Below are 13,077 nucleotides of genomic sequence, written 5' to 3'. Positions count from 1 at the left end.
TCCTTCCTTCCTTCCTTCCTTCCTTCCTTCCTTCCTTCTTTGAGGACATGTATTTCCATCGTTTGATCGGTCACTTAACTATTTTAACCTTCGCTCTCTCTCCCCCGCTACTCTCTCCTCTTCCATCCTATCATCTCTTCCCTCTGCTCATACCTTCTCCAACCTTTCTCCTGAGTCTGCCTCCTCAACCCTCCTCTCTTCCCTTTCTGCATCCTTTGACTCTCTATGTCCCCTATCCTCCAGGCCGGCTCGGTCCTCCCCTCCCGCTCCGTGGCTCGATGACTCATTGCGAGCTCACAGAACAGAGCTCCGGGCAGCCGAGCGGAAATGGAGGAAAACTCGCCTCCCTGCGGACCTGGCATCCTTTCACTCCCTCCTCTCTACATTTTCCTCCTCTGTCTCTGCTGCTAAAGCCACTTTCTACCACTCTAAATTCCAAGCATCTGCCTCTAACCCTAGGAAGCTCTTTGCCACCTTCTCCTCCCTCCTGAATCCTCCTCCCCCTCCCCCCCCCTCCCTCTCTGCAGATGACTTCGTCAACCATTTTGAAAAGAAGGTCGACGACATCCGATCCTCGTTTGCTAAGTCAAACGACACCGCTGGTTCTGCTCACACTGCCCTACCCTGTGCTCTGACCTCTTTCTCCCCTCTCTCTCCAGATGAAATCTCGCTTCTTGTGACGGCCGGCCGCCCAACAACCTGCCCGCTTGACCCTATCCCCTCCTCTCTTCTCCAGACCATTTCCGGGGACCTTCTCCCTTACCTCACCTCGCTCATCAACTCATCCCTGACCGCTGGCTATGTCCCTTCCGTGTTCAAGAGAGCGAGAGTTGCACCCCTTCTGAAAAAACCTACACTCGATCCCTCCGATGTCAACAACTACAGACCAGTATCCCTTCTTTCTTTTCTCTCCAAAACTCTTGAACGTGCCGTCCTTGGCCAGCTCTCCCACTATCTCTCTCAGAATGACCTTCTTGATCCAAATCAGTCAGGTTTCAAGACTAGTCATTCAACTGAGACTGCTCTTCTCTGTATCACGGAGGCGCTCCGCACTGCTAAAGCTAACTCTCTCACCTCTGCTCTCATCCTTCTAGACCTATCGGCTGCCTTCGATACTGTGAACCATCAGATCCTCCTCTCCACCCTCTCCGAGTTGGGCATCTCCGGCGCGGCCCACGCTTGGATTGCGTCCTACCTGACAGGTCGCTCCTACCAGGTGGCGTGGCGAGAATCTGTCTCCTCGCCACGCGCTCTCACCACTGGTGTCCCCCAGGGCTCTGTTCTAGGCCCTCTCCTATTCTCGCTATACACCAAGTCACTTGGCTCTGTCATAACCTCACATGGTCTCTCCTATCATTGCTATGCAGACGACACACAATTAATCTTCTCCTTTCCCCCTTCTGATGACCAGGTGGCGAATCGCATCTCTGCATGTCTGGCAGACATATCAGTGTGGATGACGGATCACCACCTCAAGCTGAACCTCGGCAAGACGGAGCTGCTCTTCCTCCCGGGGAAGGACTGCCCGTTCCATGATCTCGCCATCACGGTTGACAACTCCATTGTGTCCTCCTCCCAGAGCGCTAAGAACCTTGGCGTGATCCTGGACAACACCCTGTCGTTCTCAACCAACATCATGGCGGTGGCCCGTTCCTGTAGGTTCATGCTCTACAACATCCGCAGAGTACGACCCTGCCTCACACAGGAAGCGGCGCAGGTCCTAATCCAGGCACTTGTCATCTCCCGTCTGGATTACTGCAACTCGCTGTTGGCTGGGCTCCCCGCCTGTGCCATTAAACCCCTACAACTCATCCAGAACGCCGCAGCCCGTCTGGTGTTCAACCTTCCCAAGTTCTCTCACGTCACCCCGCTCCTCCGCTCTCTCCACTGGCTTCCAGTTGAAGCTCGCATCCGCTACAAGACCATGGTGCTTGCCTACGGAGCTGTGAGGGGAACGGCACCGCAGTACCTCCAGGCTCTGATCAGGCCCTACACCCAAGCAAGGGCACTGCGTTCATCCACCTCTGGCCTGCTCGCCTCCCTACCATTGAGGAAGTACAGTTCCCGCTCAGCCCAGTCAAAACTGTTCGCTGCTCTGGCCCCCCAATGGTGGAACAAACTCCCTCACGACGCCAGGACAGCGGAGTCAATCACCACCTTCCGGAGACACCTGAAACCCCACCTCTTCAAGGAATACCTAGGATAGGATAAGTAATCCTTCTCACCACCCCCCCCCCCCCCCCCTTAATGATTTAGATGCACTATTGTAAAGTGGCTGTTCCACTGGATGTCAGAAGGTGAATTCACCAATTTGTAAGTCGCTCTGGATAAGAGCGTCTGCTAAATGACTTAAATGTAAATGTAATGTAAATGTATATGATCTTTGCATTACCCCCCCTCAATCTTCTTTTTCATCTCTGCCTGACTACAACCAAAAAAGGTGTATTGCCGCCACCTACTGGGTGGGGTGAAAACAAACACTTTAACGCAGAATGGGGACTGGGGGAAAGGTGAAAAACATCCTCAAAATATCTATGTACTGCCAAAGAATCAGTGGTACTACTCCTTCCGTCAGATTAAAACGTCTTTCCCCTCTAGGCTACCCCGGCAAAAATAAATAAAACATTTAAAATCGTCGCAGCCAATAAATACACAGGCGATTTTTCTGATGGCTCGGCATTCCGAGAGGAGAGACCTCTGAGCTTCTCAGCCAAAGGTTTTTGAGGAGGCGAGGAGAAATGACGCAAGTGGAGTAAGTACATCAATTGCTTGATCATCGCGTCCTCTCTCTTCTACATTTATGTCAGTTAGCAGACGCTCTTTAGTGAGCGTCTTACAGTAGTGAGTGGATACATTTTCATTTTTTCGTACTGGGCCCCGTGGGAATTGAACCCACAACCCTGAGGTTTCAAGCGCCATGCTCTACCAACTGCACACGGGACCTTCACCTCTCACGCCATTCTCGAAACCCATTGGATGACAAAACCAGAGGTCCCGCCCCTCTGACCTTGTCCTCCAATGGGTTTTGAGAAGGAGGCGAGGAGAGCGAGGATAACAAGGAGAATGCTATTGAGACTCTCCAAAGGAATTGAAATTGTGATATTACCTAGGGTCTTTTCCGAGATGCGGTTCATTTGGCTACGTTCAGCTAAAATAACCGTTAATTTGGCTCATAAACGGCACTTCGTTCAGTAGATATAGTGTTTAAAAATGAAGCTCCCTAAAACCTTTAAAAAAATTACAAATCTTCAATGTAAAGCCAAAAAGTTGATCCTGACATATGACTTCAAATACATTTCACCTGACCAAATGATTTAGATGCCCTGCAAAATAAATGGAGAAACAGATTAAAAAGCACTACAAAAAAATGCGTGTGATGTGGAACAGAATGAGTATCCTCACAAACGATTTTTCTTGTGGTGAAGAATTACTATCTTCAGATACTTTTTTTGTATAATATATCTGCAGTTAAATCGTCGTAACAGTAAGCAAATGAGAGAGTCAAATGAACCGACCTTTCACAAATGCAGTCGGTTCCCGTCGTTCATCAAAAAAGGATCCGTTCACAAAAAAAAAAGAACCGATCGTTGTTGTTCGCGAACGATTCATCCCCACTAACCATGGAGTCCGGATTCACAACATGATATAAAGAGCGAAACGGAAGGGAGCTTTACACTATAACACAGTCCCCTTTTTATTTATTTTTTCTCCCATATAGTTTACAGTTGGCAAAGATAAACATGTGAGAGAGAAAAAGGAGGGTAAAGAAATCCACTGGAAGAACGGACTAGAAAGGCAGGACTGAACGATTCAGGTTTGTTATGTTGTCTGGACCAAGGAGGAGGAAAAGTACACAGGGAAAGATACGATTCATCAATGAGTTAGGTAACTAGGTAACTATAGTTTTAGTAGCTAATGACAACGATCAATTTATCGACGACAAAAGACAATGTTGTTCATTATTGAGTATAATAGGATTAGCTAGCTAGTAGCTAACGTTAATAGATTGGCAAAGCTAGCAAGCTAACCGTCCGCTAACTAGCTAGCGTAGCCAACTAGTTAGTTAACATCGAACAATATTATTTAAAAAAACGGGGGACGTTGAGGGGGGGGGGGGTTATTTCAATATTTCACCCCCGACACAGACGGTAAAACAACAACAACATGGCTGTCCGTGTTTCAAACCCCGACAGGTGGTGTCTCCGTAACAAAAAGCGAACTAGTTAGCATTTCGAGCTAGCTAACGTTAATGGTGGTGGGGGTTGAGTTGCTTGGCAAAGCTACAGTGTTTAGTCCAGGTACTGAAGTCTGTGGTGGGCCCCTTAGCTACTAGCGAGACATTATGTCCTGAGTTATTAAGAGTGTACGGAACATGAAATTGTCCTAAGCTTTTAAAAAAAAACGGAATGAAATGCAGATAAATGTGTCGTCTTTCCAAACACTTATTATTATTATTATTATTATCTTATTGTCTGTTCAGCTAAAAAGGTTTACCCTATCCATATTTGTTATGTATCTACCCATTTTATATATATTTTTTATGGTATGCAAACTATTTTCTTTCTGAAGTATCCCTTACATTTCTGTGCATTTCTGTCTCCGTAGACAGTGCCATACTGATCCCCTTGGTAACGGGAACAGAACCGTTTTCTTTCTACCTCATCCGTGATGACCGAGGTGGGAGTGAAGTGGGCCTGCGACTACTGCACCTATGAGAACTGGCCGTCCGCTGTGAAGTGCACCATGTGTCGTGCACAGTGTCCCAGCAGCCCCATAATCACAAAGGAGACCTACAATAGCAGCCCCAGCAGTCTTAGTACGGAGCCTAGTTGTGGCTGGCAGGACCCTCCAAGCCCCGAGGGAAGCTGTGGTAGCCTCCTCATCTACCCAGACTCCAGTGCCAGGCCCCGTGTCAAGCCCCCCAGCATGCCTGAGAACAGCTCTAAATGGTCCTGTCAGATGTGCACCTACTTGAACTGGCCCCGTGCCATCCGCTGTACCCAGTGTCTGTGTCAGCGCCACCAGAGGACCCCATGCAGCCCCACAGAGGCCCCCCAGACATCAGGCTCCAATGTGGGCCACCGCCCAGCCCCTCCCCTCATGGACCCTTGTACAGAGGAGTACAACGACCGGAACAGACTCAACAGACTCAACACCCGAGGTGGTGGTGGCGACAGTAGCAGTGGGCAGCACTGGACTTGCACGGCCTGTACTTACCAGAACTATCCCAAGACCCGAAAGTGCATTGTCTGCGACCACCCCCAGCCTCAACCTAACAACCGGGAGGCTATTCCTATAGAGCTGGCTGGGCAGTCCGAGGAGTCTCCCTCCTCCACATCCTCAATCATCAATGAACAGGACAGAGACGGGGCCAGGTGGAGAGGGAGTGGGGGGAGCTGCAGTAGGGGGCTGAGCGGGGGACAGAGACAGGGACTGGGACAGAGGATGACTTCTCCACCCACCTCTAAGAAGGAGGCGGAGGTAAAGATGGACTTCCAGAGGATTGAGCTGGCGGCCGGGGCGATGAGCAGCGGAGAGGAACAGCATCGCCATCCGGAGAACATTGATTTCAAGAAGACCAAACAGATTAAGAACAGAATGAGGAAAACTGACTGGCTGTTCCTTAATGCTTGTGCAGGTGAGTGAGTGGCTATTATAGGACCTAAGTTAGTGTTTTCTGTACATAAAGTCTTCCTGTCTGTGAATGGACGTTACAGACACAAGATCAGGTGAAAATGAATGGAACACTCTCGTTCCTGGCCAAGCTGCACTAGTTCACCCTGGTTGTCACTAACTGGCCAAGCTGCAGTAGTTCACCCTGGTTGTCACTAACTGGTCAAGCTGCAGTAGTTCACCCTGGTTGTCACTAACTGGTCAAGCTGCACTAGTTCACCCTGGTTGTCACTTAACTGGTCAAGCTGCAGTAGTTCACCCTGGTTGTCACTAACTGGTCAAGCTGCACCTGTTCACCCTGGTTGTCACTTAACTGGTCAAGCTGCAGTAGTTCACCCTGGTTGTCACTAACTGGCCAAGCTGCAGTAGTTCACCCTGGTTGGCACTAACTGGCCAAGCTGCAGTAGTTCACCCTGGTTGTCACTAACTGGCCAAGCTGCACTAGTTCACCCTGGTTGTCACTAACTGGTCAAGCTGCAGTAGTTCACCCTGGTTGTCACTAACTGGTCAAGCTGCAGTAGTTCACCCTGGTTGTCACTAACTGGCCAAGCTGCAGTAGTTCACCCTGGTTGTCACTAACTGGCCAAGCTGCAGTAATTCACCCTGGTTGTCACTAACTGGTCAAGCTGCAAGTAGTTCACCCTGGTTGTCACTAACTGGCCAAGCTGCACTAGTTCACCCTGGTTGTCACTTAACTGGTCAAGCTGCAGTAGTTCACCCTGGTTGTCACTAACTGGTCAAGCTGCACTAGTTCACCCTGGTTGTCACTAACTGGTCAAGCTGCACTAGTTCACCCTGGTTGTCACTAACTGGTCAAGCTGCAGTAGTTCACCCTGGTTGTCACTAACTGGTCAAGCTGCACTAGTTCACCCTGGTTGTCACTTAACTGGTCAAGCTGCAGTAGTTCACCCTGGTTGTCACTAACTGGTCAAGCTGCACTAGTTCACCCTGGTTGTCACTTAACTGGTCAAGCTGCAGTAGTTCACCCTGGTTGGCACTAACTGGCCAAGCTGCAGTAGTTCACCCTGGTTGGCACTAACTGGCCAAGCTGCAGTAATTCACCCTGGTTGTCACTAACTGGTCAAGCTGCAGTAATTCACCCTGGTTGTCACTAACTGGCCAAGCTGCAGTAATTCACCCTGGTTGTCACTAACTGGTCAAGCTGCAGTAATTCACCCTGGTTGTCACTAACTGGCCAAGCTGCAGTAGTTCACCCTGGTTGTCACTAACTGGCCACGCTGCAGTAATTCACCCTGGTCGTCACTAACTGACCAAGCTGCAGGAGTTCACCCTGGTTGTCACTAACTGGCCACGCTGCAGTAGTTCACCCTGGTTGTCACTTAACTGGCCAAGCTGCACTAGTTCACCCTGGTTGGCACTAACTGGCCAAGCTGCAGTAATTCACCCTGGTTGTCACTAACTGGCCAAGCTGCAGTAATTCACCCTGGTTGTCACTAACTGGTCAAGCTGCAGTAATTCACCCTGGTTGTCACTAACTGGCCAAGCTGCAGTAGTTCACCCTGGTTGTCACTAACTGGCCACGCTGCAGTAATTCACCCTGGTCGTCACTAACTGACCAAGCTGCAGGAGTTCACCCTGGTTGTCACTAACTGGCCACGCTGCAGTAGTTCACCCTGGTTGTCACTTAACTGGCCAAGAAGCACTAGTTCACCCTGGTTGGCACTAACTGGCCAAGCTGCAGTAATTCACCCTGGTTGTCACTAACTGGCCAAGCTGCAGTAGTTCACCCTGGTTGTCACTAACTGGCCAAGCTGCAGTAATTCACCCTGGTTGTCACTAACTGGTCAAGCTGCAGTAGTTCACCCTGGTTGGCACTAACTGGCCACGCTGCAGTAGTTCACCCTGGTTGTCACTAACTGGCCACGCTGCAGTAGTTCACCCTGGTTGTCACTAACTGGCCAAGCTGCAGTAATTCACCCTGGTTGTCACTAACTGGCCAAGCTGCAGTAGTTCACCCTGGTTGTCACTAACTGGCCATGCTGCAGTAGTTCACCCTGGTTGTCACTAACTGGCCAAGCTGCAGTAGTTCACCCTGGTTGTCACTAACTGGCCAAGCTGCAGTAGTTCACCCTGGTTGTCACTAACTGGCCAAGCTGCACTAGTTCACCCTGGTTGTCACTAACTGGCCACGCTGCAGTAGTTCACCCTGGTTGTCACTAACTGGCCAAGCTGCACTAGTTCACCCTGGTTGTCACTAACTGGCCATGTTACAAAGTGATGAAGGGGGGGGGGTCTATAGTTAGATATCACAATGTTATTTAGTAAGATATTATATCGATACTTTTACTCTAGTGTATCCATTTTGTGTTGTTAGCCAGCGCCAGTCGGCTGCACCTCTGGTATTTTTAATCCTATAGGTTATTCTTTTTAACCCCGGTATAGTCGATGTCTACGCACCCTGGGGAAATCTAATTAGCATAATACAAAAATCTGTCTGTTTGTTGTTGTTGTATGGGCTGTCTCTCAATCCACAGCATCCACCAATGACGGCCCTCCGCCTCTGAGGTGGGAGGCGGCCGAGCTACAGCGGTGTTTGTCAGACACGAGACATCCAGTAAAATGTGATTTCTCTCAGGAAAACATTTGGTAGCGTCCCAGTTGTTTTGGTCTACGAACTCTATGGGAAGATGAGACTCTCACGATGGTGTTCTCAGGGTGTCCGTGTGTCCTTAGTCTCAAAATGTCTTAAATTCAGTTTTCTCGGGTCTTAAATGTGACGGAGTGACTACCCTGGTTCTGTTATATTGTGCCGATGCTTAATTGATGTTACGTGAGGGGAAAAAATATATATTATTGAATGTAAAAAAAAAAAATACTCAAGCTGCGTATGATGATGTAGAGCGACCTGGTTGCACGCCTGGAGAGCGACCCACATGGGCCTCTGTGTACACGTCATGTCTGGTCGTACGCCTGGAGAGCGACCCACATGGACCTCTGTGTACACGTCATGTCTGGTCGTACGCCTGGAGAGCGACCCACATGGGCCTCTGTGTACACGTCATGTCTGGTCGTACGCCTGGAGAGTGACCCACATGGGCCTCTGTGTACACATCATGTCTGGTCGTACGCCTGGAGAGCGACCCACATGGGCCTCTGTGTACACGTCATGTCTGGTCGTACGCCTGGAGAGCGACCCACATGGACCTCTGTGTACACGTCATGTCTGGTCGTACGCCTGGAGAGCGACCCACATGGGCCTCTGTGTTCACGTCTGGTCGTACGCCTGGAGAGCGACCCACATGGGCCTCTGTGTACGCGTCATGTCTGGTCGTACGCCTGGAGAGCGACCCACATGGGCCTCTGTGTTCACGTCTGGTCGTACGCCTGGAGAGCGACCCACATGGGCCTCTGTGTACACGTCATGTCTGGTCGTACGCCTGGAGAGCGACCCACATGGGCCTCTGTGTTCACGTCATGTCTGGTCGTACGCCTGGAGAGCGACCCACTTGGGCCTCTGTGTTCACGTCTGGTCGTACGCCTGGAGAGCGACCCACATGGGCCTCTGTGTACACGTCATGTCTGGTCGTACGCCTGGAGAGCGACCCACATGGGCCTCTGTGTTCACGTCATGTCTGGTCGTACGCCGGAGAGCGACCCACATGGGCCTCTGTGTACACGTCATGTCTGGTCGTACGCCTGGAGAGCGACCCACTTGGGCCTCTGTGTACACATCATGTCTGGTCGCACGCCTGGAGAGCGACCCACATGGACCTCTGTGTACACGTCATGTCTGGTCGTACGCCTGGAAAGCGACCCACATGGGCCTCTGTGTACACATCATGTCTGGTCGTACGCCTGGAGAGCGACCCACATGGGCCTCTGTGTTCACGTCTGGTCGTACGCCTGGAGAGCGACCCACATGGGCCTCTGTGTACACGTCATGTCTGGTCGTACGCCTGGAGAGCGACCCACATGGACCTCTGTGTACACGTCATGTCTGGTCGTACGCCTAGAGAGCGACCCACATGGGCCTCTGTGTACACGTCATGTCTGGTCGTACGCCTGGAGAGCGACCCACATGGGCCTCTGTGTACACATCATGTCTGGTCGTACGCCTGGAGAGCGACCCACATGGGCCTCTGTGTTCATGTCTGGTTGTACGCCTGGAGAGCGACCCACATGGGCCTCTGTGTTCACGTGATGTCCATGTGCCAGTATGAATCAGGCTGTTCCAGAGGAGAGAGCAAGGTAGCCTATAGGTCTACCATTTGATATATAAACTGTGAGCGTTTATCTCAAAGCACTACTAGGCCTTGGCTAGATTGAATGCACTTGAGTAGAGATATACATGTTTGGTGGATATACAAGGTGTTTGTTGGAGGAATGACTATCTAGAAGGAAAATAGATGTGTTGCGGTTAGTGGCACAGCAGCTGCATTGTTACATAATGAACACACACAGAACTACAGTATTATTAAGGGCGGGCTTAGTTAGAAGGGAATGTTGGACCCATTGAATCCCTGACTGTTTGTCTTTGCCGTTCTGGGAGAATCTCTGATAGTGAAAGTATTCCCTCAGGCCTGTAAGGATGAACTTTGGCTAGGTTGGGGAGCAGACTGTGACAGAGAGGAGGAAGGTTGGGGAGCAGACTGTGACAGAGAGGAGGAAGGCTGGGGAGCAGACTGTGACAGAGAGGAGGAAGGCTGGGGAGCAGACTGTGACAGAGAGGAGGAAGGCTGGGGAGCAGACTGTGACAGAGAGGAGGAAGGCTGGGGAGCAGACTGTGACAGAGAGGAGGAAGGCTGGGGAGCAGACTGACAGAGAGGAGGAAGGCTGGGAGCAGACTGTGACAGAGAGGAGGAAGGCTGGGGAGCAGACTGTGACAGAGAGGAGGAAGTCTGGGGAGCAGACTGACAGAGAGGAGGAAGGCTGGGAGCAGACTGTGACAGAGAGGAGGAAGGCTGGGAGCAGACTGACAGAGAGGAGGAAGGCTGGGGAGCAGACTGTGACAGAGAGGAGGAAGGTTGGGAGCAGACTGTGACAGAGAGGAGGAAGGCTGGGGAGCAGACTGTGACAGAGAGGAGGAAGGCTGGGGAGCAGACTGTGACAGAGAGGAGGAAGGCTGGGGAGCAGACTGTGACAGAGAGGAGGAAGGCTGGGGAGCAGACTGTGACAGAGAGGAGGAAGGTTGGGAGCAGACTGTGACAGAGAGGAGGAAGGCTGGGGAGCAGACTGTGACAGAGAGGAGGAAGGCTGGGGAGCAGACTGTGACAGAGAGGAGGAAGGCTGGGGAGCAGACTGTGACAGAGAGGAGGAAGGCTGGGGAGCAGACTGTGACAGAGAGGAGGAAGGCTGGGGAGCAGACTGTGACAGAGAGGAGGAAGGCTGGGGAGCAGACTGTGACAGAGAGGAGGAAGGCTGGGGAGCAGACTGTGACAGAGAGGAGGAAGGTTGGGGAGCAGACTGTGACAGAGAGGAGGAAGGCTGGGGAGCAGACTGTTACAGGGAGGAGGAAGGCTGGGGAGCAGACTGTGACAGAGAGGAGGAAGGCTGGGGAGCAGACTGTTACAGAGAGGAGGAAGGCTGGGGAGCAGACTGTGACAGAGAGGAGGAAGGCTGGGGAGCCGACTGTGACAGAGAGGAGGAAGGCTGGGGAGCAGACTGTTACAGGGAGGAGGAAGGCTGGGGAGCAGACTGTGACAGAGAGGAGGAAGGCTGGGGAGCAGACTGTTACAGGGAGGAGGAAGGCAGGGGAGCAGACTGTGACAGAGAGGAGGAAGGCTGGGGAGCAGACTGTGACAGAGAGGAGGAAGGCTGGGAGCAGACTGTGACAGAGAGGAGGAAGGTTGGGGAGCAGACTGTGACAGAGAGGAGGAAGGCTGGGGAGCAGACTGACAGAGAGGAGGAAGGCTGGGGAGCAGACTGTGACAGAGAGGAGGAAGGCTGGGGAGCAGACTGACAGAGAGGAGGAAGGCTGGGGAGCAGACTGTGACAGAGAGGAGGAAGGTTGGGGAGCAGACTGTGACAGAGAGGAGGAAGGCTGGGGAGCAGACTGTGACAGAGAGGTAGGAGAGGTCTGCTCTCTGTCTGGGTCCAGTGGGAGAGTGGCGACCGAGGGAGGGACAGAGTGAGCAGGAGACCGAGAGGGAGAAAGAGACGGACGGAGAGAAAGAGACGGACGGGGAGAAAGAGAAAGATACGGACGGAGAGAAAGAGACGGACGGAGAGAAAGAGACGGACGGAGAGAAAGAGACGGACGGAGAGAAAGAGACGGACGGGGAGAAAGAGACGGACGGAGAGAAAGAGACGGACGGGGAGAAAGAGACGGACGGGGAGAAAGAGAAAGAGACGGACGGGGAGAAAGAGACGGACGGGGAGAAAGAGACGGACGGGGAGAAAGAGACGGACGGGGAGAAAGAGAAAGAGACGGACGGGGAGAAAGAGAGAGACGGACGTGGAGAAAGAGACGGACGGAGAGAAAGAGAAAGAGACGGACGGGGAGAAAGAGACGGACGGAGAGAAAGAGAAAGAGACGGACGGGGAGAAAGAGACGGACGGAGAGAAAGAGAAAGAGACGGATGGAGAGAAAGAGAAAGAGACGGACGGAGAGAAAGAGAAAGAGACGGACGGGGAGAAAGAGACGGACGGAGAGAAAGAGAAAGAGACGGACGGAGAGAAAGAGAAAGAGACGGACGGGGAGAAAGAGAAAGACGGACGGAGAGAAAGAGAAAGTGACGGACGGGGAGAAAGAGACGGACGGACGGGGAGAAAGAGAAAGAGAAAGACGGACGGGGAGAAAGAGAAAGACGGACGAGGAGAAAGAGAAAGACGGACGGAGAGAAAGAGAAAGTGACGGAAGGAGAGAAAGAGAAAGTGACGGACGGGGAGAAAGAGACGGACGGACGGGGAGAAAGAGAAAGACGGACGGGGAGAAAGAGAAAGAGACGGACGGGGAGAAAGAGACGGACGGACGGGGAGAAAGAGACGGACGGACGGGGAGAAAGAGAAAGATGGACGGGTAGAAAGAGAAAGACGGACGGGGAGAAAGAGAAAGACGGACGGGGAGAAAGAGAAAGAGACGGACGGAGAGAAAGAGAAAGAGACGGACGGAGAGAAAGAGATTGACGGACGGGGAGAAAGAGAAAGAGACGGACGGGGAGAAAAGAGACGGACGGGGAGAAAGAGACGGACGGGAGAGAAAGAGAAAGAGAAGACGGACGGGGAGAAAGAGACGGACGGAGAGAAAGAGAAAGAGACGGACGGAGAGAAAGAGACGGACGGGAGAGAAAGAGACGGACGGGGAGAGAAAGAAAAGACGGACGGAGAGAAAGAGAAAGACGGACGGAGGAGAAAGCGAAAAAGAGACGGACGGAGAGAAAGAGAAAGAGACGGACGGAGAGAAAGAGAAAGAGACGGACGGGGAGAAAGAGACGGACGGGGAGA

At 52.0% G+C, this 13,077-nt stretch overlaps 1 protein-coding gene across 1 annotated transcript; it reads left to right on the top strand.

The window, feature by feature from the left end:
• Positions 1–3,582: 3,582 nt before the first annotated feature.
• LOC135533074 (ubiquitin thioesterase ZRANB1-like) lies at positions 3,583–5,641 on the top strand (the record flags this gene model as incomplete). Its single annotated transcript, XM_064960464.1, is given in 2 exon segments — positions 3,583–3,814; positions 4,606–5,641. A coding segment is annotated over 1 exon segment (973 nt), but the record flags the coding sequence as incomplete, so codon positions are not given.
• Positions 5,642–13,077: the final 7,436 nt, after the last annotated feature.

This window comes from Oncorhynchus masou, unplaced genomic scaffold, assembly GCF_036934945.1.
Source record: "Oncorhynchus masou masou isolate Uvic2021 unplaced genomic scaffold, UVic_Omas_1.1 unplaced_scaffold_2197, whole genome shotgun sequence".
Lineage (NCBI taxonomy): Eukaryota > Metazoa > Chordata > Actinopteri > Salmoniformes > Salmonidae > Oncorhynchus > Oncorhynchus masou.
The sequence above is the reverse complement of the archived record's forward strand: the minus strand, read 5'-3'. Positions and strand labels throughout refer to the sequence as shown.